A 26,286-nucleotide genomic window follows, 5' to 3' on the forward strand; every position below is an offset into this window, starting at 1 on the left:
GCCAATAACAGTAGTAGGTGGTATTATCTGTTTTATTTATTATTATTATTTAAAATATTTTATAACTTTAGGATATTAGGGAAAATATAAATTTACCCATATTATATGTTATCCTATGTACAATACGATAATTTATGGAATCCAGCTATATGTTGGATTACTATTTTAATCTTTTCTGTCTTCCAGATGGTATTACCAAAAATAAATCCTTGGCCTCCTATTTCAGCTGTAAGAATTTGGCTTACCTTTTGTAATCAAGAGGGTTAAGGGCCCTTTTACTGTAGGGTTAAGTAAGATTTTCTGTTATTTAGTTGTTGAGGATAGTACAGTTCCTAAAAAATGGTATGTGCTTGTTAAATACAGAATGAATGAAAAGCACACATCTGCATATTAGTCTTAAAGTTTTAAGATGATTATTTTTGATTTTCAAATATAGTTAGTATTTCATTTTAAGTTAAACATTTATTTAAATTATCTAAGTTATAATAAAATGGCAAAACTGCAACTACTTTTACACCAACCGAATACTTACATTTATTTCTCCTGTTCTTTGTGCTGTGATTGTTTTATTTATATGTAATAAACTCCACAATGTTATTTTTGCTTTGAACAGTCAGTTGGCTTTCAAAAATATTAAGAAAAAATGTCTTTTATATTTATCTACATACATATTTACATTTCTGGTGCTGTTTATTCCTTTGTGTGAATCTCAGTTTCTATCTGGAATCATTTTCCTTCTGTGAACTTGTGTGAACATTTTTTGAGGGCAGATCTACTGTTGACAAATTATTTCACTTTCATTGGTCTGAAAAAGTATTTTGCCTTTGTTTTTGAAGGATGTTCTCACCGGATATAGATTTATAGGTTAAAGGTCTTTTTTTTTCATCATTTAAAGATGTTTTATTTTCTTCTGGCGGTGCACATGGTTTCTGGTGAGAAAGTGATGACTCCCCTGTGTGGAAACAGGTGTTTTTGTCTCTGGCTGCTTTTACAATTTTTGTCTTCATTATTGGTTTTCAGCAATTTGGTTGAGTTGCCTCAGTGTGATTTTTGTGTGACTTCTTCCTTTTTTTTTTTTTTTTTTTTACTTGTTTTCAATTTGGTTAATTTATATTGCTTTGTTTTTCCATTCACTTATCTTTTCTTCTGCAGTGTCTGAACTGCTGTTAGGTCCATTCAGTGAATTTTTCATTTCAGTTATTTCGTTTCTCATTTTTAGAATTTCCATTTAGTTCCTTTTTACAGATTGTATTTCTCTATTAAGTTTCACTATTCCCTTATTTTGTCCATGTTTTCCTTTATATTTTAAAACATTCATAATAGTGGTTTTGGTCTGCTAACTTCACTCTTTCTGTCATTTCTGAGTCTTAAATGGATTTTTCCTCCTGAATACAGGCCACATTTTCTTGCATCTTGCCGTGCCTAGTGAATTGGGCTGGCTATGGGCATGAGGAATGCTGGCCCGTGAGTGTTTGGATTTTGTTGTTCTCTTCAAAGAGTGCTGAATGTCATCCTGGCAGGCTGTTAATTCCCTTGCAGACCATCTTGATCCTTTGAGGTTTGTTTCAGTTTCTGTTAGAACAGGGGCCAGCCTTTACTGTAGGGCCAGATTAGCCCTAGCCCTAAATGTGGATTTTCTGGGGTCTCTGTTGAATGTCTGTGGGTTTCTTCACTGTAGCCTATTTGAACACTCAGTGTCTTACAGTCTTGTGTGAATTCTAGTAGTTATTCAGTTCACAGTTCTCCGGTAGTTGTTCTGTGCCTGGCTTCATGGTCCTTCTCCCAGTGCTTGTGCAGCTTAGCATTTGGCCAAAGAGTCAAGGAGAACCCTATGTATAGATTGATGGAGCTCCTTCTCTGTTTGTTACCTGCTGCACAAATTCCAGCCAATTCAGTGGCCTTGAACTCTTCCTTCTGTCTCTGCAGCACAGTGAGATTGCTGTGTTCTGTTTGGGCTCCCCCTTCCTATACTGTACCCTGGAAAGTGCCTCTAGATAGGAAACCAAGGTGATTATAGGGCTCACCAAGATTGATTTCTTTTTTCAGTCATCACAATTCTGTACTGCCTGTTGTCCAAGTGTTTGAAAACGGTTATTTCGTATGTTTTGACTGGTTCTTTAGTTGTTTATGATGAGTGAGGGAGTCTGGTACCAGGTACTCTACAAGGGTCAGAAGTGGAAATCTGATAATGCAAATTTCTAACGGTAACATGTTTTTATCTATAACCCATTGTTATTAACAATTTTAATATATAGATTCAGTTAATCTTTCATGCTGAAAAACCTGAGCTTTTATTTATGTCTTACGTGAGCAATTTCATTGTGTTTCTAGATAATTGAGTATGCTATTTTGGCTAGTAGGTTGGTAAGCTTGTGTGTGCGTGTGTGTTTATGCATTCTGTAGTAACATATATTGGCCACTAGAGGGTAATAAGAAATCCGTTCATTTGTTCTTACTGGATCACTGTTACTAAATAGTCCTTATCATTAGACTTCTTGCATAGTCACAGTCATTGCTTGCTCTCACTTTAATATATATTTATTTAGCACCTTCTGTGGAGCCAGGCACTGCACTGTGTGCTTGGGATATAAAAATGAGTAAGAGCAGTTGACTGAGCAATAGCTGTAGCCTGTGCTTTAAGACTCTTCTCCGCTTTTGATTCAAGAACCCCTCATTTAAAAAATACTACATTCATCCTTACCTCCCGTGCAGCCCCCTCCCTCCCTCTCTCAATGATTTCTTCACAGTCTAAATATTCCTGATGGATTTAGTTCATTCCTTTATTGCACAAATATTTATTGAATGCAGGTCATGTGCCAGGCACTGTTCTTGGTGCTGATGATAAAATGGTGAACAAAGCTTACTCATGGACTTTCGCTCACTTACCCTCTTAATCATGTGCCTTTATTTCCGGCCATCATTAGAGGTGCAATTCCTTTAACATTTTGTCTTCATTTTGGATGTGTCTTGTTGCTAGGGACCTCGTGGGTTTTTCCCCACATAAGCTTGGTTGCCCTCCTCATTTCTTAGTGGATTCTGTCTCAGAACCTCAGCCTCGTAAGTTTCCCACATTTAGATGCTATAGTTTTAATTAAATTATTTTCATTTACTTTTTGTTCTTTAATATTGTTCTTTGATTTAACTGTTTCTCTTTAAAATCTATCAATTAATACTGTCACAGGAATGGTCCCCTGCTAACACATTACTAACAAAGAAATTCAGGTTAAGTAAGAATAACATTCAGATCTACAAGTAGAGCTACGTGTGGGTTATGTATCAGATAATGGCTTCTGATACTTGTTATTTTTACTTTTTTGTTTTTAAACTTAGGGTCTTTTCTCATGCTTTTTGTATTTGCTGTTTCCTCTGTGTTTACCACTATCTTTTTGAATCTTATGTCCCGGTCTTTGAGATGTGTTGTTTATGAAATATTTCTCTGTAGAATCAGTGCCGATCCATACTGGTAATATGGTCTCTAGTTATTATAGTTCCTTGCTAGAACATAGTAATGTGGCTGAAGTAAGAAAGCTGCTTCATTTTTCTTTTAGTAAAATATTGAATTTTTCCCAAGTTTAGCAGAGTTACAGAAACATACTCATAGTAAAAATGATCCATACAGTTCAGAAGGACGTAAAGACAGAACTCCACATGCATGATTTTCTCCAACATGCTTTTCGTACTGTTTGACAGCAGTTGAAAATATTTTAGAACTGCACTCCCAAGTGATGATTTTAGAGAGCTTTGAATTATTTGTTAAGTTCATCATTAAATTATAACATCTGATGTTAAAACATGTATTGTGATACATTCTTAAGCTATTATTATACTGAGTTGAATAAAGATTATATAATATGGTAGATAGTAGGTTGAACCATATGAAATTGCTGTTTTGTAAGCCAAATGTGGTCAAAAATCTGTCAGCAGCTTCATATGGTTCCACATAATACTTTATATGATCATCCCTGTTACAGGATGAACTGAGTCTTTTTTTTCATTAATATTTGCATTAAAAGGGAAGATAGAAACTTAAGAGTAAAAACATGGGTAATTTGCTTAATTATAAAATCAGGTTAACTAGAAATACGCATATTAGTTTTGTCCCCTTAGAATCTTATCATAGGAAAGGAATGAATGAATGGATAACTTAAATACTTTTTGGTGTTGCAGGAGGAAATTAAACTTAGGTTTGTTCTGAATTTCATACACAGCAATCGAGTTAAGAAAGGAGACAGTGAGCATGTGGCAAGCACACCTCGTTTATATACCATGTTTACCAGCAGTCCCCCTGTACTGGTGGCTTAATCTTTCTTTCCTTTCACTAGATAACTGATAATGTCACTAACTAGTTATGATAGGCATTATAATACATAGCTAGAAAGGTACCAGAAGTGAAAAAGTTTTTTCTTGCTAATTCACATTCACATCACCCACAGCAAATTCCAAAAAGAACATCAGATTCTTTGTCACCTAGCATATCACCGTTATGCATGGGAATGTGTATTATTCTCCCTAAAAAAGTTTCAACTTATAACTAGAAAAGTAAATCTACTGGGGAAAAAAAGCCCTCTGGTGTATTGTTTAGATAGACTATAACTTATTTTTGGGTTATCCACTACTTGAATTAGTTGGAGAGCAGCTTTCTTTTATTAAGGTGACCAATGCTTTTCAAAATAGTATTGGCATCATCTGATGACTTGTTAGAAATGTTGACCCTTGGCCAGGTGTGGTGGCTCACGCCTGTAATCCTAGCACTTTGGGAGGCCAAGGTGAGTGGATCACCTGAGGTCAGGAGTTCAAGACCAGCCTGGCCAACATGGTGAAACTCCGTCTCTACTAAAAATACAAAAATTAGCTAGGGGTGGTGGCAGGTGCCTGTAATCCCAGCTACTTGGGAGGCTGAGGCAGGAGAATTGCTTGACCCTGGGAGGCAAAGGTTGCAGTGAGCCAAGAGTGCGCCACTGCCCTCCAGCCTGGGTAACAGAGCAAGACTCTGTCTCAGAAAAAAAAAAAAAAAAGGAAATGTTGACTCTCAAGCTCTACTGAATCAGAACCCTCATTTTTAACAAGATTCAAAAACAATTTGCAAGCACATTAAAGTCCAAGAAATGCTATTACAGATTGTGAATGGCATTGTCACCTCCACAAGACAGTGCTGATGCAGCCCCTCAGTAAGTGCTTGTTGAATTTAATGGATATAATTCACTCAATCTAGATTCAAAAAATGAAACAAGTATTTCAGGAGGGTAGTGATAACAGCAGTAATCAAGGGAACTACCTGTTTCTTTGTAATTCTTTCATAGCTATCTGGATGTCACAGAATTACCCATCTTTCCTTCCAGATGCATCTTTCAGTCTGATTCTATCCATGCTGGATGGTCATTTGGATGTCTTCTGAATACAGTAGATATACACACATATGTGTATGGATGAGAGAGCAACAGAATTAAAATAGAAATCAACATAGTATGTGAGTTAAGGGAGTAATTAGATTTTGATTAGTCAAGGATGCATAATCTTTTGCAATATTGTAATATATAAGGTAACTAAAAAATAAAAATAGGGGGAGATGATACAGAAAATTGCAGCAAAAGGTAAGAAAGGAAAAGGAACATAAAACAGTTCGAACAAATAGATTGTTAGTGTTCATTTATAAATACAGCTCAACCACATACTCTTTACAAGAGATAAACCTAAAATACAAGGAAACAGAAGAAGGTAAAGGTAAAAAGATGGACGAAAGACATATCACACAAAAATTGATGCAGAGAAGGCTTGGTGTAGTCAGACTGATAACAGATAAAGCAAAAAGCTTTACTGGAAATAAAGAGGGCAGTTTATGATGATAAAAGGTATTATTCATCAGGAAGGCATAACAACCCTGAATTTGTATTATTCAGTATAACACTTTAAGTAGGAGATTTTTAATACATTGTTGTTGGTAACTGATAGAACAAGATGAGAACAAAAATTTTTAAAAAATACCTATATAAGACAGCATACTTAACAAAATTAAACCTTTGATGAGGCTGACCATGAAGAAAGAGAAGACCTCATTAACCAATGTTGAGGTGAAGAGGATATCACAAAAGCTTATGAGAAGATATAAAAACTTGATGTCAGTCCATTTGAAATTTAGATGAAGTTAGACATACTATTAGAAAACTACAACTTAACAGACACAGCAGGAAATAGAAAATCTGAGTGGTCCTATTAACCACGATCCTTAATGGAAAGAGCTATCCACTAGTTTGGAAGTCTTTGGGATTTACAAAAAAAACCCAAAAAAAATGAAAAAACGGAAACTACCCACAAGCAAAACTCCTGGTCCAGAAGGTTTCACACCAGTGAATCTACCACACACATATAAAATCATGACCAAATTGCATTCCAGAAATGGAAAATTTTTTTTGTTTGTTTTCACAGGATCTTGCCCTGGGCTAGAGTGCAAGTGGTGCAATCATGGCTCACTGCACCCTCCTCCTCCTGGGCCCAAGTGATCCTCTTACCTCAGCCTCCTGAGTAACTGGGACCATAGGCATGTGCCACCACACCCTACTAATGCTTTAATTTTTTTGAAGAGATGGGGTCTCACTATGTTGTCTAGGCTGGTCTCGAACTCCTAGGCTCAAGTGATTTTCCCACCTTGGCCTCCAGATTGCTGGGATTACTGGTGGGAACCACCATGCTTGGCTCAAGGAAAGTCATTTATCATTTCAAAAATCAATCAGCGTCATTCACCACATTAACAGAGTAAATCAGAAAGGTCATCTCATTTCAGTAGATGCAGAAAGAGCATTTAATAAAAGTCAGCATCTGTTCATGAGGAAAAGGTCTTAGAAATCTAGCAGTAGAAGGAAACTTTGTTAATCTGGGAATAGTATCTGTTAAAAACCTGCAGCAACCATAATACTGGAGAAATGTTGAAAGCTTTCTTTCCAAGAAAGCTGTATTTCCAAGATTGAGAATATGTGAGAGTAGTGTCTGTTACCTCCTTTTTAAATCATCACTGTACTAAAGGTCCCAGCAAGTAGAATAAGGCAAGGGAAAGAATAAGGATTGGAAAGGAAAAATAAAATTGTTCAGATGCTCACTAGCCCCATGTGGCTATTTGCTACATTACTGATACAGGAAATTCCATCATTGCAGAAAATTCTGTTGGGCACCACCATTCTATAGAGATCAGTGCAATTTCAATTTCAACTTCAACATCCCAACATGGGTTTGTTTTGGTGGATTTGATGGGGTGAATCAGGAACTTACATGGAATAGCCAAACTTACTTACTTTTTTTTTTTTTTTTTTTTTTTTTTTTAAGAGGTGAGGTCTCTGTTACCCAGGCTGGAGCACATACAGTGGCACAATCATAGCTCACTGCAGCCTTGAAATCTTGGGCTCAGGCGATCCTCCCACCCGAGCCTCCTGAGTAACTGGAACTACAGGTGTGCGTCACCATGCCCGGCTTTTTTTTTTTTTCCTTATAGAGATGAGGTAGTGGTGTGTTTGCCAGGCTGGTCTCAGACTCCTGGGCTCAAGTGATTCCCACCTTGGCCTCCCAAAGCCCTGGGATTACAGGCATGAGCCCTGCGCCTGGCCTGCCAAAACATTCTTGAAGAAGAACAGAATTTCCTGTTGGATCTTAAAATTTTTAAAGCTGTTGTAATTTAGGTAGTGTCCAGTTCTTGAACAGAGACCTAGGTAGGTAAGTCTGTATCCAGTAGAACAGAATAGGGAGCCCAAAACTAGATCCAAGCATACAGGGAAATGTGGTTTATGATAAAGATGGGGTTACAGAGCAGTGGAGAATGTTTGTCTTTTAAATAATTGGTTAAGGATCAATTGGATGTTAATTGGGGGGGGAATGAAACTTGATTCCTATTTTACACAGAAGTCAAATGCAAATGGATTTTGCATTTAGATGTGAGAAAGCCCAATGTTTAGAAGGTAATAGATTTTTTTCATGACTTTGATATAAGGAAAAATTTCTTAGACTCCAAAAGTACAGTACTAGTCGTAAAGCAAAAGTTGATAAAAGTAAGAACTTTTATTCATCAAAGTATACCATTAAGAGAGTGACAAGGCAAGCTGCCTATAACCAGTAGGGGCTCGCTCATATTCAGAATATGTATTTTTAAAAATCCTAGAAATTTGTAAGAAATGGGCTTACAATTCAGTAGAAAAAATAGAAAAGCAACCTGAATGTACATTTCACGATGTGATGTGTAAGTGGCCAATACACATGCAAAAATGCTCAGAGTCACTAGGAAAATGCAAATTAAAACCACACTGGAGTACCACAGCACAAATACACTTAGCATAATGGCTGAAATTAGACTGATGATTGCATGCCATCGTGAAGGAGTGGAGCGTGAGAATTTTTCATAAACTGCTAGTGGATAAATTGATTGGAACAAAAAAAGACTGGAAAAACAACAGGACAGCATCTCTGTGTATACCAAACGATGCATAACAAGAAGCTTACAAGTGGCAGTGTTCATAGTAGCCCCAAACTGGAAATAATCCAGGTTTCAGTCAGTAGTGGAATGGATAAATTATCATTTGTTCGTATTATTGTAAAGCAAGGTAATGGACAAACTACAGTTTATAGGCATAAGATGAAGTAAACAATTCTACTCTATTACATTAGTCTGTACTTGCCCTGCTATAAATAAATACCCAAGACTGGGCAATTTATAAAGAAAGGAGGTTTAGTTGGCTCATAGTTCTTTCTTCAGGCTGTACAGGAAGCATGAAAGCCTCTGGGGAGGCCTCAGGAAAACTTTAGATCATGGCAGAAGGTGTTGGAGAAGCAGGCATGTCTTACATGGCTTGCAAAGTCAGGCAGAAGGGGGAGGTGCCACACAGTTTTAAACAGCCATTTTTCGTGAGAACTCTTATCACGAGGATAGCACTAAGGGGGATGGTGCTAAACCATTAGAAACCACCCTCATAATCCAATAACCTCCTACCAGGGCCCTCCTCCAATATTGGGGATTACAATTCGACATGAGAATTAGGCAGGGACACAGATCCAAACTGTATCACCTGCTCATATGAAAACATCACGCCTGTAATCCCAGCACTTTGGGAGGCTGAGGCGGGTGGATTATGAGGTCAGGAGATCAAGACCATCCTGGCTAACACAGTGAAACCTTGTCTCTACTAAAAATACAAAAAGCCCAGCATGGTGGTGGGCACCTGTAGTCCCAGCTACTCGGGAGGCTGAGGCAGGAGAATGGCGTGAACCTGGGAGGCGGAGGTTGCCGTGAGCCGAGATTGCGCCACTGCACTCCAGCCTGGGTGACAGAGCGAGACTCTGTCTCAAAAATAAATAAATAAAAACAAATTTGGTTTTGGAGGTCAGGATAGTAGTAACTTTTAAGGAAGCGGAAGGAGGTGTTGGTTAGAAAGAGTCATAGAGTGGTGTGGTGGGTTTCTGGGATGCTGGCCATTTTTTCCCTGTTTTGTGACACAGATTGATTTTATGATAGTAATTAAAGCTTAGTGCTAATGATTTTTATACTCTTTTCTACAATATTGCACTGAATAAGTTTAAACATAGTATATAACAGTGACATGGATAATAAAAACAGAAGCTAACATTTTTATAAAAAGTGTTTGGTGTGTGTCACGGTTTTCATTCTGTGTGCCTGTTGGTGGTATCTCATTTAAACTTTGTAACAAGGAATAGGGTCAGTATAGTAATACCTCTGCTTCATAGATAGGGAATCTAAGGCTTTGAATGGTTAAGAAATTTGCCAGTCACAGCCTTAGTCTTTTATTGTTTATAAGAACTTCTTATATATTAAATAGGACCTCAATTCTTTTTTGTTTATATTCCTTCCTACCTTTTTCTTTTTAATGTTCAGATTTAAAAGCCCTCATTACCCCCAATATTTGAATTTAGATTTTCAATGTTTTGCATTTACAAACAACACCAGGATAAACATGCTTGGCATCTTTGTGCACATCATTGATTATTGCCTTAGTGTAAGTTTGTAGTTCTTTCAAAAAGTGAACAAGGCTGTTCTACAGAATTGAATTGAATGAATGTATTTTTGACTATGAATGATGAAATGTTTAGTAAAGTTAGCCATCTTTCACCACAGTTGTACTATCCTTTTACTTATTTAATAAACATTATTAATCATGTAGATTGGGAAAGTTAAGGACCTCACTGTAATGCAGAGAGACAGAAGAGAATCTAAAGTCTGAAAGCAATGCTAGGGGCAGTTGACATTCCAGCTTCAGCAGGGGTGGAGGACTTGAATTTGTATTTTAGAAAGGTCACTTTAGCCATGTTGTTGAGTAGATCCAGAATTGCAAATAGAATAAAGACAGAGCTATTAGGAATCTGTTTTGGTAATCTTAAGTGAGATATGTGGTGATGTAGATGAAAAGGTTGTGTTTGAGTGTTCTGTTAGGAGAGGGAATGAGCAAGGTTGGGCAGCTGTGAGGGAAGAACTCTAACATGACTGCCAGAGTGTTGATTCTGGTTGACTGGGTAGGAAATGGTGTCATTCCGTGTGGTGGAAAGTAGAGGTGGAACTTACGTTTGAGGAGCTTTGTTCTCTTCGTTTTGCAGAGTCTGTGCCACATTCAGGTAGAGATAGTATGCTCCACAAGATGGGCACTGGCCCCATGAGCCTTTACTGCACATTGACTGTGCATTACTCTACAGTACTTGCAGATAACATTGGGCCATTTATTACTTGCCAGAGCTGTTCTGAGTATGTTGTATGTATTAAAGCACTAAACCTTCATAACAGCCTTTTCAGGTAGGTATTATTATCGTTCTCAGGATACTAGGTATGCATGGCCATACAGCTGGTCACCGGTAGCGCTGGGATCTCCAACCCCAGCAGCCTGGCTGAGAGTCTGTGCCCTTCACTGTTGGACCACCATTATTGTGTGTCTTGAAAATGGTAGAAGTCAGAAGTATTTTGCTACTGAGCGGTATGGTCGGTTGTGTTGTGGCTGTTAGCTGGTTCATTCAGGAGGACAGGCACAAGTATTTTGAATCTAGTCATTCTTGTTGACCAAGGTTTTAGGCTTTAGTCTGTGATTACAAATTTGGCTGAATTTAAGAAAAAATTTTTTTATCCTTTTCTTAAAGAATTACCTTTTATTAGATACCAATACTTTTATGGACCAAAGTGTTAATTTTTCATTTCCGCCACGGATATCATGATCATGGTTCATCCTACCCGTGGGGTAATTATTGGCTATTCTTTCTTTGTGGTGAGCTTGCCAGGTCTAGATTTCCTTAGGACTGTTTGAAAGGTGCAGAGGAATCCAACGACCTTGGGTTGAGAAGTTTAGTTCTGTGTTTTATGTTTGTTTTCCTGTTTTTATACCCAACCTTTGATAGGCTGTGTCAGTGGAGAGCACCATAAGGTTTCACCTGGTTTGGGGGCTGCTGGCGATGTTGTTTGCCGTAAACCTGGCAGCAGGTGCAAAATAGCATCTCAGAAATGTTCCTTTGAGTTGGTTTGTGAGAGCTGGTCTGTTGGAGAAGTCCCTCAATAATAAAAAGATTACTTATTTAACATGTATTATGGTTCTTAATTGATGAAAATCTCATAGGTGAAAATAAGTCTTAAAGGTAGTTGCTGTTGCTTTACAAAAAGATTTTCTGAAGATTTTCTCAATACAGGTTTATGTTCATTTTAATCACTATGGATCTTTTATACCATTAAAAGCAACTATTGTGTTGAGTAACATATACCTGTTTGTAGTTAGAAAAGTTTTTTAATATTGAATATCCTAAAGTTCTTATTTAAGGAGCCAGTAGATATGTCAAATGATACAAACATTAGGATATGAATATTTCCTTTAAACCTCACTTATCTTCTTGTAGGAGGAGAGACTTCAGCATGCAAACCTTCATCTGTTCGGCTTGCACCGTCATTTTCATTCCATGCTGCTGGCCTTCAGATGGCTGGACAGATGCCCCATTCACATCAGTACAGTGACCGTCGCCAGCCAAACATAAGTGACCAACAGGTTTCTGCCTTATCATATTCTGACCAGATTCAGCAACCTCTAACTAACCAGGTAAGTTCATGGAGTATCGGAAATGACTGTTGGAATGGCAGTTTATTCCTTAAAAATGTTGGAATACTAAGTAGGCAAAATGCTTTAATGGCTTTCAGTTTTACATGCAACGTGGGGTTATGGATTGGGAAACATGATGTTAAGAAGTTTGCATTATATTTTTTTTTTTTAATTTTTACTTGTATTTCACTTAAACACTCGTGAACATAACCACAGTCTCTCATTCTGTAATAGAAAGGGGAAAAGTTATTTCTAAAGAATATTAAAGGAACTTAAAGAAAAAGCTTATTTTTATGGAAAGGTGGCTAAGTTAAAACCATTACCGGAAAGCAAGTCTGATTCCATTACAGCAAACTCAGAGAACCAATTTTGTGTTATTTTAAACTACCTTTCTACACATTTGTAAAAATAAATATAAAACTCCTTAAAATTCAAAAGAGATGTATGCAAATTAACCATGCTATTTATTCTAATATTCAGACAGGGTGTTCACCATTTTTCTATGAAGTGAATGATGTAAATAGAATACATGCTGAACTCTTGGTACTCACACATACATACACATGCATATATATGTATGTGTATGTATTTTTAATATCTTTCTAAATTAACTGCACCGTCTACATTGAGTTTTGGTTTGGGGAGACTTAATAGCTGTAGTTGTGTGAAAGTTTCTTGCCCCACTGATATTTGATGTGTGATGAGCACTGAAAATGGCTGCTTTTCCGTGGACTTAGAAATTTGGTTTGCCATTCTTTTGTTTAGGTCTTTCAATATATTATGTAAGGATAAAAGAGTTGGGAGATTTAAAAGTATGTCTTTTCCTGGATTATTTGAAGGAATTGTGTTTTCTCTAATTGAGTTATATATATGGTTTGAATGAACAATTGGCTACAGCGATGTATTATCATTATTAAGAGGTGTCTTGTTTATATTAAAACGTGTTTGTAATAAAATTTTGCTAGTAGGCTGACATAATGTTTAAAATATATAATATGTTAACATTCACAGTTAAATAGTTATAATAAGATGAATTTTGGCAGGACTTAAGATTTTCTTTTATGCAGTGAATTGATTTGAGTTCAGTTGTGTGTTTGAGAATTGGGACAGTTGTTCAGAATGTCCAAGTTTAGGAAGTGTTTAATTGTGTACCAGAAGAAAACTGCCTGGAAATCTAATAATAATAACACAATGATCCATTTGCACTTTGAGGAAACCAAGTTGATTCAGATTAATTTTCCCGCTTGTTCAAAAGCAGCCTGTCAGGCAGAGTGCTGTTCAGTGTGTTTCATAGCTGTGAAAGGACTGCGCTCCCATTTGTGACTTTTCCGTGTGTGAGCAGGAGACTGTGGGGTCCAGTCCAGGCTTCCTTCTTCTTAGATACAGTGCTCTTTCAGGTCTAACCTCTGGTGTCTACAGCGGGCTAGGAAAACTTCCAGTCCTTTACAGTCATTTTTATCATTATATTATTTTAGTAAATAATTTAATTAGCGAAGCACCTATTTTTATATCCAACTAACATGTGTATTTGGATCATATAAAATAAGAGATATTTCACTTAACTATTTCTGTTTTAAGCTATGAAATACTTTTAAAGATTTGTGTGATGTAAAAAGACTATCTTTAAAGTAATAATACTCAGCCAAATATTTCTGCCAAAATCCAAAAATTTCTGGGCCTAATAAGGGAATCATATTAGAGGATGCCTTTCCTGTAACTAAAGTGTAGGCTGTGTGTTAAGTGGCATAGCCTAGTCATAGGACCTGGCTTCAAGGCCTCGGCTGGCTCATGATCTGGTTGTAGGATTTGAGTGAGGTTATTTGTACCCTTCATATCTGTTCCTTGGGTGTAAAATTGGCACCTCTGACTAGAACCCCCAACACATACAAAGTACCTTTTAGCTATAAACTTACTGTAATTTCATTATTTAATTTCCATTGTTTCTTGTTAATCATCCTATCCGATGTCTTTTAAAAGAAAAATAGAGTGAAAGTAGGTGTAGAAGAGGATGACTGATGTTTGGAATGCTGAGTCTCTGGGCTATTCTAGTTTTCACAGTATCTTTCATAGTTCTTAAATTCTAGTACCCTGGATATGTGTTATAGATGCTATTCAGCTTTATTAATGCTCTCAAAATAACAAGAAAGGCAGAATACAGTGTTTCTGATTTTTCATTATATAGGAAAACAGGAGGTAAGTATAAATAAAATGAAATAGTTATTATAATGGAAAACAGTTTTTGAAAGGAGTCCTAGAGCTTATACTAAAGAATCTTTTCAGGACAAAAGTTAATTATTGTTTTAGCTCTTATAACTGATCTAAGCAGGAGGTTTGTAATCTGGGTGAAGTTAAAGGAGCAAGAGATGTTAGCATCGACGGTGTGCTGTTTCTAGCTCCCGGAGGCAGATAGCTGAGGCAGCAGGAGGAGGTCACATCAACTTCCCTTTTATTAGGTTACTCCCCTTGCAAAAGGGGTCATTCCTGCAGCTTGGTGAGCTCCTGGGTCTTCTGAACACCATGGACTTAACTTTTTGCTGTAGAAGGTAGAAGGGAGCTTGCTCTATTACTGTACATTCTCTTGACTTTGGCTAGCAGAAGCAGGAGGTAGAGAAAGTGTCAGATGCTTAGGGCTGGCCTTGAGTCTTAGTATAGATGTATAAGTAGGTATTTAGAAAAGCTGCTTTCTAGTTCTGGATATTTACTAATGGCATCACAATGTTCCAAAACAAAAATTTGGTTAATATGAAATCAGTGAAAGCATAGGGAGTATTACTTGCTTTGTAGACATTTATTTGTTCTTTCCATGTATTTTGAGCATCTCAATGCAGGGTGTTGTTTGAAGCATGAAATACAAACAGCTTGGCCTTGTAGGCAGAGTATGACCAGTTGTGGAAAAGATTAGCAACATTTTTTGAAGTGCTAAGCACACAGCACACACTCATATCGAGTGCAGAAATTTGATCATGTAACTCATGTTTATATCCTATTTTGTATATGTACTATATATTTGAAAATTTTTTTTGATTGTGTGTGATTTTGGTGTTTTTGAGTGAGCATCATTACTCCTGGATGTAGTCACTGATTCTTTTTTCAGATGTTTGAAATACCAGTGGAATTGTAAATGGGCAAGTTAAAAACTTGAAGACATTCAGTTTTTTTATGTAACTAATTTTAATAAATGCACATGCTTATTTTAGGCATATTTCAATTACTTTGCTCAACAAATAGCCTAAAAATGACTGCTAAGAGGGTAAACTAGAGGCGTAACATTGATAGGGAGCTCCTCCATTGTTAAGAGCCTGGGGTTAGGCATGGACATCTTCAGCTATAATATTATAGTAGCTGCACTACGATGATATTTCGGACCACCCAGATGGTGATTTTCCTGTTCTTTAACTGGCTCTGGGACCTTGGTCAAGTTCTTTAACATTGGAGACTCTGGTTTCTCATGTGTAAAATGGTCACAGGAATGGTATTTAACTCCCTTGAGATTGTGGAGGGGATTACATGGAAGACTTGTAAAAATATGCATGCTACAAACATGTTGTTCAGTAAATACCTGCTACTGTTATTGTTACTTTATTATTAAGTTATTTGGTTGACTCTGCCAATGACTTATGCTTCCTATCAACTTTTATTATAGTGGTAATGAAGCATTGCACTGATTCAGATATTGTGAAACCTCACATTTAGGCTGTACTCCACCAGCCCAAGAAAGGGGCTTACTGAATAAACTACCTGCATGAAAACAATGCTGGGAACTTAAAAAAGGAAAGACATTTAAGGGAAACCTTTCATCACCCTAAATGCTTACAGCATTCATTCACAAAAAAACTGACATGTTTATTACCCATATTCATTTATGCATTAAGCCCTTAAGGAATGGTATAAAAATATTCTGTGAACTTAGCATTAGCTACTGTTTAGAAAAGTAAGACTATCTATTTGAAAAATTAAACAGTTCAGATCATCTTCTTAATTCTGATGATTTTTGTCAGACAAATAGTTAGAATCACCAAGGGTTTTTTTTTTCCCCCTTCAACCTTATTTGGAATTTTAAGAAGCACAGGACCTTGAGAGATAGTGTTATTTCAGTAAATGGGTGAATTTGCCCTCTGGGTAACAACTTTTTAGAATTTGAGTATACATGCAGAAGAAACCAATGTTAATGTTGGTTCATGATAAAGTGCACGTAGGTAAATGGTGTAACAATTCTATCTTTTCGGACCACATGGATGGTGATTTTTCCTGTTCTGTCCACTGGTACAAACCTCCCCTCTTCTCTTTTTTGGTGTGGGTTAGGTTAACAATTATACCATGACTCCACACATTTTTGCGAGGTCTTAGTATGATGTGTTTACTGTCACTCTGCCCCTCCGATTGACCCGACTGTCCTTGGAGAGATGTTGTGTCAGGGTCTTCTGGCTCATTTCCCAGCACAAATGTCCAGAAGAGTTGGGCAGGAACACAAAGATGGGCCCAGGGGGAATGGCTGTGACCATCTTGATGGAAATAATTGCTTTTGAGGATCTACTGATTGCAAGAACCCCCATTGGGAACCCTTTGACTGAGGCATGACACTTGCTGGAGCAGTGGCACTCGGACAGCAATCCAGGATCATTGACGCTAGCCACAGCACTCCTGGGGTGTGTGTATAGAGAGGGTGCATGCCCCTGCTCTATCCTCTGTTGTAATTGCTGTGGAAACGGTCTAGCAGGATGCTCACGGTGGAACCCCTCATTGCCTGTCAGATGGTGTCGAGAGCCATGAGTTGGGATCAGGGAAGGGGACTGTGAGGGCAAGCCTTGGTTAGGGGCAGATATTTGTCAGAGGGCAGCAGGGTCTGGAGGCATTAGGAGCTGAATTTCTTCTTGTTAGGAGCAGTCGGAGGGAATGATGCTCTGCTGCCAGCCTCCTTTTTTGGTGCCAGCTAGGTCCTGAAATCTTATGTTAAGGAAGCAGAAAGTTGCCTCTGAGGGCTGGGTTTATCTTTGTCTGCTAGTTTTGAACCTGGTCAGATTTTAGGAATAATTCAGAAATAAATTTTCTTTGGGCTAATTGTGTGGTAGAGAAGCCCTCGTGGGCAGCATCCTGTGTGTTTCCTAGATTGGCGTATGTCTGCAATTCCACCACTTTAAATTTGGCGGAATAGGATCAAAGCCTCAGGCAGCTGGGCATATTATCTTCTAATTTCATTTATTTGTTCTAGTGGTTGTCTTTATTGGAATCCACATGAAAGGGAACATTGAGAGAGAATGTATAATCATCTAATGTAGCTGTCTTTAAAAAAGTAGATACATGCAGGTTACAGAAGAGGGAATTTATATCTTATAGTTAAAGTGCTAGTCTTTTCTGTCTGTTTAAGGTGATGCCTGATATTGTCATGTTACAGAGGCGGATGCCCCAAACCTTCCGTGACCCAGCAACTGCTCCCCTGAGAAAACTTTCTGTTGACTTGATCAAAACATACAAGCATATTAATGAGGTAAGACTTGATTTGTTATAATAACATCTATCTTGCAATATGTTAGTGAGAAAAAAGTGTGACTTGTTTACCCTAAACTTTTTTTCATTCCTAGTAGTTGTCATATTGATGATTATTACGAAGACTAATGATTTAGAAATAATATGATTACAACTATGTAAAAGATATATTAACAAGGACTGCAGAGTATAAAGATAATTGTGGATAACTTGATTTTTTTAAGGTTGTATTTAATATACTGTTATTTCTTTTTTAAATTTTTATTTATTTTTTGTTTTTCTCTTCATTTGAGTTAACTTCTGTAATAGCTCTTATTCAAAATAGGAAAGGGGAGTAAGGACTCTAAAAGTATATATGTGTTAGAATTTTTGCTTGAATTTTTATATATTTGTTTCTGCTTTTGCCACGGGTGTTAGGAAGCTCTGAAATATGTTTAATACCTAGTTACAGGCATTTGGCCTAGTTTATTTGATCTATCTGTATTTCTGTGATTTTATTGTCTTTTAACTTTTTGTGTGTGTTCTTTTATCTATATCTTTTTATGATAAGATGTCCAGAAGCTTTTTTGTTATAAGCAAATAAGATAAAAGACACAGCACTTCGAATTCCTTGCCTGTACTTGGTGTTTTGCCACCAAAAATTTTTCTGGTGTCTTGGACCATTGGCTTCATTGCCATTTGCTTGTGGCTTCAACTCTATCTCCAAAGTTAATTATTAAAGGAGCATTTCTGGAGAAGAACCCATGCTTTCTTTCCTCTTCTAGTGGGAGCCCTGCACCCTTTCATGTTGAAGGCTTGTCCTTTGCCAGCTTTAGAGCTGCTTAGCTGAAAAGTGAAAAGATGTTCTTAGGTACATGCAAATTTTATAGCAATTTAATGTTATTTAATGACAGTGTTACTACATTACAGTGGCAGTGTGGCAACATAAAATTAGAATGAACTCTGTGAGGAACATTTCTGAGTTAGATTTTGTACACGTTTATATATTATAAACATGTTCCAGACTAGCTTGTGATTATCTGAATATATCTGATAAATTGTTGATAACAGTATATGAATTTCAATTTGTTATTATCTGATAATTGTTAACAGTAGCTTTGTTGGAGCTTGTTTTTAAGTGTCTTACCACCTTATAAAGTAGACTTTTTCTGATGTTATTCCATGCAGTGTAATTTAAAATTTCGTCAAAGTTAGTTTACCAATTACCTGGACTATTTCCTAGTTCGTCTAGTATTTTTTTTTTTACTAGTCTTAGAAACAATGTTGTTGTTGTTGTTGTTTTGTTTTGTTTTGTTTTGTTTTTTTGAGACAGAGTCTCACTCTGTCGCCCAGGCTGGAGTGCAGTGGCGTGATCTCGGCTCACTGCAACCTCCGCCTCCCGGGTTCATGCCTTTCTCCTGCCTCAGCCTCCCGAGTAGCTGGCCAGCACCTACGCCTGGCTAATTTTTTGTATTTTTAGTAGAGACGGGGTTTCACCTTGTTAGCCAGGATGGTCTTGATCTCCTGACCTCGTGATCCACCCGCTACGGCCTCCCAATGTGCTGGGATTAGAGGCGTGAGCCACCGTGCCCGGCCCAGAAACAGTGTTAAAGAAAATAACTCAGCCTGTGATTAACCATAGGCATATGGTCTTTGGGAGTGGGGGCTAAGAGGCCATAGCTGTTTTTCATTAATCGCTAAAATAGGTTTAAAAACTGGGCATGTCTCAGAGGGCCTATTTATTTTAGTAAAACGTCACTTCGTCTACATTTAAACTTACTTTAAAAATACGTGGCCATAAAATCAAATATAAATTCATGCAAGTTACAGAAGAGGGAGTTTATATCAATAAATTCCCTTTATACCCCAAATATAAAGTTGGGATTGACTGGAAGGGGGCATGAGAGAACTTGAACTTGAAGGACATGAAAATGTTACTTGGCTGTTTGGCATTTGGTAACTTTGGTCAAAATTGCTCATGTTGAACTCTTAAGATCTGTGCCACCTCACTGTATATAAATTATACTTCAATTTAACAAATAAATATAAACCAGGTCCTTTTACTTTCCTTGAATGGCATACTTTGGACAAGTCACTTAACATTTTTTGTTTACAAAGTCTATAAGCAGTGTAACTATAATGAATTTCACTGTAAAAATTTTTTCATTGGTTAGATCAGTGTTATTTTCTAACTCAAATGTCAACTGTAGAAAATAGATGTGTCTCAGTATACTCTGATAATGCCCTTCCTCACGGTGATTTAAATTTTACAGTTAACACTATGTATTCTCATTTCAGGTTTACTATGCAAAGAAGAAGCGAAGACACCAACAGGGCCAGGGAGACGATTCTAGTCATAAGAAGGAACGGAAGGTTTACAATGATGGTTATGATGATGATAACTATGATTATATTGTAAAAAACGGAGAAAAGTGGATGGATCGTTACGAAATTGACTCCTTGATAGGCAAAGGTTCCTTTGGACAGGTAATTTAATGGAAAATGCTGAATTTCATTAATTAGAAAGAACTTCTTAGTGAATCTTGTTGTTAACAGCCCTTCCTCAAGAGTGTACTTTTAATATTTGCAAATAGAGGTCAGCAATGGATATGCAAGTATTTGGATGACCATAATTCTTTAAAGGTAGTGATACTGCATCAGTAATAAAAACTCCTTAGACTTCTAAAAACTTTTGTGGCTGCCAAGTACTCATTTTACTAATGACTGGTGAATGTTAATCACTAATAGATAGTATTGCCTCTTTGTTATGGGCCTTGTATAGTCTGTAGATGATTGTTAATTACATATGCTAGAGATACTTACCTTCTTGTCTGATAGACCACTTCAAAGAGAAAAGAATTACCATGTTCAGGTGGCACAGTGGGAGTCCGCTCACTTTTCAGGAGGCTTTGGAAAGCTGGGGGTTGTTCCCTGGCTTTTTCTCCCACTTCATGTTGTAACTATACCAGACCTCTAAGCAGGCAGGCAGTCTTAGTCTCTTGTATCAGTCGTACCAATCCAATACCAAGAGTTTTGGGTCTTTCTCCTTGTACTTTATTTATTTAGAGACAGACTCGCACTCCTGTCGCCCAGGCTGGAGTGCAGTGGTGCACTCTTGGCTCACTGCAACTTCCATTTCCCAGGTTCAAGTGATTCTCATGCCTCAGCCTCCCAAGTAGCTGGGATTACAGGTGTGTGCCTGTAACCACACTTGGCTAATTTTTGTATTTTTAGTAGAGACAGGGTTTCACCATGTTGGCCAGGCTGGTCTCAAACTCCTGACCTCAGGTAATCCGCTCACCTTGACCTCCCAAAGTGCTGGGATTTCAGGCGTGAGCCACAATGCCTGGCCTCCTTGTGTTTTTGAAAAGATTTTTTCGGGTCAGGCGTGGTGACTCACACCTATAATCCCAGCACTTTGGGAGTCTGAAGCAGAAGGATCACCTGAGTCCAGGAATTCCAGAACAGCCTGGGCAACATAGCAAGACCTTGTCTCTATTTATTTAAAAAAAAAAAAAAAAAAAAAAAAATGTTGGGGGGATCTCTGGCTGTGGTCCCCCAGCTGTTCCCAGTTGTAAGTCCTTCTATCACATTGAGTCACAGAGCTATGTTTTGTTTGAGGTGTGATTTGCTGAAAATCCCAGTCTCCTCTGCCTGCAACCCTTGTGGAATGAGATGGTTATTAATCTGCAGTCCAAACTTTTGACTTTTCAGTGATGAGGATAGAATGGGAATCAAAATGACTTTTCCTGAATTGCCTTTTGTTGTTTTTTTGTTTTCTTAAACTATGCAACCTGCATGTGCTTACTTCTCTGTTCCTGCCCTGAGAGAACGCAAAATACATGCTCCTTTTTAACCTGTGAGGAAAAAGTCATCATGTGTAAAACAGAAAGTGTACTGTATCATCGGGGGAAATTCAGCCAGATATTGGGCAAAATTCACCCCCGATATTTCATGTAGGTTCTTTTCTATTTTCCCTAAGCGTCGACCGGTTTGAGAAATAAAGGAACAGAATACAAAAGAGAGAAATTTTAAAGCTGGGCGTCTGGGGGAGACATCACATGTTGGTAGGTTCCGTGATGCCCCACAAGCCGCAAAACCAGCAAGTTTTTATTAGGGACTTTCAAAAGGGGAGGGAGTGTACAAATAGGGTGTGGGTCACAGAGATCACGTACTTCACAAGGTAATAGAATATCACAAGGCAAATGGAGGCAGGGCGAGATCACAGGACCGAGTCGAAATTAAAATTGCTAATGAAGTTTCGGGCACCATTGCCATTGATAACATCTTATCAGGAGACAGGGTTTGAGAGCAGACAACCGGTCTGACCAAAATTTATTAGGCGGGAATTTCCTTGTCCTAATAAGCCTGGGGGTGCTATGGGAGACTGGGGCTTATTTCATCCTTACAGTCTCGACCATAGAAGACGGCCACACCCAAGGGGGCCATTTCAGAGACCTATCCTCAGGGGTGCATTCTCTTTCTCAGGGATGTTCCTTGCTGAGAAAAAGAATTCAGCGATACTACTCCCATTTGCTTTTGAAAGAAGAGAAATATGGCTCTGTTCTGCCCAGGTCACCGGTCAGAGTTTAAGGTTATCTCTCTTGTTCCCTGAACATTGCTGTTATCCTGTTCTTTTTTCAAGGTGCCCAGATTTCATATTGTTCAAACACACATGCTCTACAATTTGTACAGTTAATGCAATCATTACAGGGTCCTGAGGCGACATATATCCTCCTCAGTTTACGAAAATGATGGGATTAAGAGATTAAAGACAGGCATAGGAAATCACAAGGGTATTGATTGGGGAAGTGATAAGTGTCCATGACATCTTGACAGTTTATGTTCAGAGACTGCAGTAAAGACAGGCATAAGAAATTATAAAAGTATTTGGGGAACTAATAAATGTCCATGAGATCTTCACAATCCATGTTCTTCTGCCATGGCTTCAGCCAGTCCCTCCATTCGGGGTCCCTGACTTCCCGCAACACTGTATGTCATTAGCAGCCACAGGTCTAAATCCAGAAAAATAAACGTGTAAGCAAATACGAACGTTTGGTTAGACCTGTGTCACTCCAGTGTGGCCCTACCAGTCCCTGATGTCACGTGTATATGTCGTCTTCCCATGATTTGAAAGAATTTTGGTAATTACACATAATCCAGGGACTTTTTCCTTGAATTATAACCTCTTTTTCTTCTGAGGGGTTTTTCAGTGCTTTGGGAGTCCTATGTTTTTTTTTGTTTTGTTTTTTTGGTTTTTTTTTTTAAGAGACAGGGTCTCACTGTATCAGCCTGGCAGGAGTGCAGTGGAGTAGTGATCATGGTTCACTGCCTCGACCTCCTGGGCTCAAGTGATCCTCCCACTTCAGCCTCTAGAGTAGCTGGGACTACAGGCACGTGCCACCATGCCTGGCTAATTTATTGTTGTTTTATAGAGGCGAGGTCTTACTGTGTTGCCCAGACTGGTCTTGAACTCCTGGGCTCAACCATTCCTGCCATCTCAGCTTCCCATGGTGCTGAGATTATAGGCCTGAGCCACCACACCTGGCCTGGGAGTCCCTCTTGATTAAGGTATTCCTGTTAGTCCGAAGCAGCTTCTCCGCGGGCCTCTTAAGGAAAGGCATTTGTGAGGCCCAGTCCTTAACTAAGGGTCTGAATACCCTCTACTGGTTCCCACCCGGGCTACACAGCAGGAGGTGAGTGGTGTCAGCAAGCATAACTGCCTGAGCTCCGCCCGGTCGGATCAACAGCAGCCTTAGATTCTCAAAGGAGCTCAAACCCTATTGTGAACTGTGCATGCGAGGGATCTAGGTTGTGTGCTCCTTATGAAAATCTAATGCCTAATGATGTGAGGTGGAACAGTTTGATCCCCAAACCATCCACGTCACCCCTACCCTGGCTGTGAAAAAATTGAGTGCTGCTCTAGACCTGGAGAGTGCTACCTCCACCATGAAAACTTCACTAACATTTGGGCAGTTGCACTTAATAGGTCACTTTTTTTTTTTTTTTTGAGATGGAGTTTTGCTTTTGTTGCCCAGGCTGGAGTGCAATGGTGCGATCTTGGATCACTGCACCCTCCGCCTTCTGGGTTCAAGTGATTCTCCTGCCTCAGCCTCTTGTGTAGCTGGGATTGCAGGCGCCTCCCACCACACCTGGCTAATTTTTGTATTTTTCGTAGAGATGGGGTTTCACCATGTTGGTCAGGCTGATCTCGAACTCCTGACCTCAGGTGACCCGCCTGCCTTGGCCTCCCAAATCATGCTGGGATTACAGGCATGAGCCGCTGCGCAGGGCCTAATAGGTTACTTTCTAACTTTCCCGACATCTACCATGCAAATTGTAGCCATACAGGCTGCTCTCTAAGCTGATTTACCCCTGATGACTCAGTCTTTGTGCTCATAGTTAGGTTTTTCTTCTCCCCTTCACCTTAGTTTTCTCATACTCATATTCCACAGAACAAGTGAGCACAGGAACCCTGTGACGATAGAGGCCTGTTTGACATTGAACTCCTTTTTCCCAGGGCAGACCGATACTTACCCTCTTGGGCTGAGGTGTTGTGCAGTGTCCAGGTTGAGGTTCAGGTCCTGTCCCTCACCAGAATAATATCTTCTGTATAGACTTGGTCATAGGTCAGACTTTCTCCACATTCTGTGTCAGGTTATTGTCAAATAAGGGATTTCTCCATTTCCATGGCCAATACTTATCAATCCTGATTGCGTATTGAAATTTCTTGGAGAGCTTACCCAAAAACTTACTGATGTCTGGGCTCCAGACCAGTTAAATTCTCTAGGCATTGATGTAAAAGAAAAAAAAAAAAAAACACCTTATTGAATTTGTAATTCATGGTCAAAAACTGGCATTTAGCCCGTTAACTGTTTGGCAAGTCAGTAGATACTTGGGCCCCCATGAGTGTCCTTTATCCTGCAGCCCATCAGGATCTGGGCACTGAACTGCAACTCTTAGTGCAGTCAGTACATCCAGTGAAACAGAAGCATATCAGAACCCCTTGGCCACATGTTTACAAGGGTAGCCTCTGTTATAAAAGACCACAGATAGTGTCTTTTAGAATTGAGTGAAACCAGAGATTAGTGCATTTTTTATTCCAAGTTTGATTTCAGTTGAGCCATTCAGAATCTGTCACAGTAGATTTAGCCTTGACTGATGAAGATCTGAGAACATACGTTCCATCCTCTTCCTGACCTATGGTTTCATCCTGTACCTTGGAATCACTTGGAGTTCCTTCCCCATCTCCAGGCTTTTTGAATGTGCTAGAAAATGTATCTAAAAGAATTACTTATTCAGACAATGTATAATATTATAAATGTAACTCCTATTTTATTGTAGTGGTTGTCACTAGTTAATAAGAGATAACATTTTCGTTTACTTATATGTTGATTTTGTAATGTTTATGTACATCTTTTATAGTAGTATGAACCTCGTTTTAGATGAGTCAGATTTCAAGTGAGAGGTGTACATGGTGATGTGTGCTCACGAACGCTGTGGTTTCCTTAGCAGTGATTCTCATTTTAAAACTATCATAATCCCCCAATTATGGCGTTTGTGGCATTGTGGAACTTTACTGGTAATTTGTGTTTGATATTTTTTTTTTTTTTTTTTTTTTTAGTCTAAACCAATTTTTCTTTTATATGCTTAGGTTTTTATGTATGAAAATCTAATTGAAAGTTAGAAAATTATATGAAGCCTTCTGCTGATAAACTTTTAAATATTTCATACATATTCTTAGGGTTCAGGTATCTCTCATTAAAATAGTTCAATGAGTTGTTTTATAGTGTTATTTAGTAAGAAAGATAAAAAGACCTAAGCATTTGTCAAGATTCATAATTTATTTCTGAAGGAGGAAAATAGTTAATCTAATTTTATTAAGAAAATTATCTATTTTGGGGATATTTAGAAATACTGTACAAATGCAAAAAGAAATTCAATTTAAAAGATTGATTTAAAGTTACTGTGTAATAAATGGATATATATTGAATAGAAATAGATGGGATCTCTTCTACTTAGGAAGGTCAGAAAAATAATTATAAAAATGTATAATTGAGAATTAGGTAAATGTTATAATTAAGGTGAATTATAAATTATTGTGAAATTTTTGCAATTAATGAAATAGAGAATTATTCATCTTTCTTCTCTCTTAGGTTGTAAAGGCATATGATCGTGTGGAGCAAGAATGGGTTGCCATTAAAATAATAAAGAACAAGAAGGCTTTTCTGAATCAAGCGCAGATAGAAGTGCGACTTCTTGAGCTCATGAACAAACATGACACTGAAATGAAATACTACATAGGTAAACAAACAGGCAAACAGTGCAGTGTGCCCCAACCTACACCAAAACTTTGAGTTAATGGTTCTTTTCTATCAAAATATTTTGATTTTATTTTAAAGTGGTTGATTAAAAATTTGTTTATTTCTGTTGGACAGCAAGATTTATATAAGTGACTTGATCTGGTAGTAATAGTCTAAATCTTGGGGAATGTGCCTTCCAGGTAGTGTACCATGTAGAAACAAATGAGAATAGCGTGTGTGTTTTTCTGTTTGCAACTTACTGGTACTATTTGTTTGCTAATGATGCATGTTTATCCATAGGGTCATCTTTCCAGTAACTTTAACCATTTCTAATCTAGCTCAGAAACTAGTTGTGAGCTAGTATGTTGTTAGTGGTTGTGGAACCATTTTTGGGGCATCTGCAACAAGATCTCAGGCTCCTCCCCAGTCTCTTCATCAGCTTGGCAGCATTAGAAGCTATTAGATTT

General features: G+C 38.0%; 1 protein-coding gene across 5 annotated transcripts in view; it reads left to right on the plus strand.

Moving 5' to 3' along the window:
• Positions 1-26,286, plus strand: part of DYRK1A (dual specificity tyrosine phosphorylation regulated kinase 1A) — a 148,085-nt gene that overhangs the window by 93,956 nt on the left and 27,843 nt on the right. For 3 of the 5 annotated variants that reach the window (XM_030806385.1, XM_030806384.1, XM_030806387.1), the window contains 4 exons: positions 11,857-12,053; positions 17,419-17,538; positions 19,815-20,003; positions 25,673-25,820. In XM_030806385.1, the coding sequence (XP_030662245.1) occupies positions 11,857-12,053; positions 17,419-17,538; positions 19,815-20,003; positions 25,673-25,820 (654 nt within the window). The remainder of the gene's footprint in view (positions 1-11,856; positions 12,054-17,418; positions 17,539-19,814; positions 20,004-25,672; positions 25,821-26,286) is intronic. The other 2 variants (XM_030806388.1, XM_030806386.1) reach the window with 1 other exon arrangement.

Source organism: Nomascus leucogenys, chromosome 25 (assembly GCF_006542625.1).
Source record: "Nomascus leucogenys isolate Asia chromosome 25, Asia_NLE_v1, whole genome shotgun sequence".
Taxonomy (NCBI): domain Eukaryota; kingdom Metazoa; phylum Chordata; class Mammalia; order Primates; family Hylobatidae; genus Nomascus; species Nomascus leucogenys.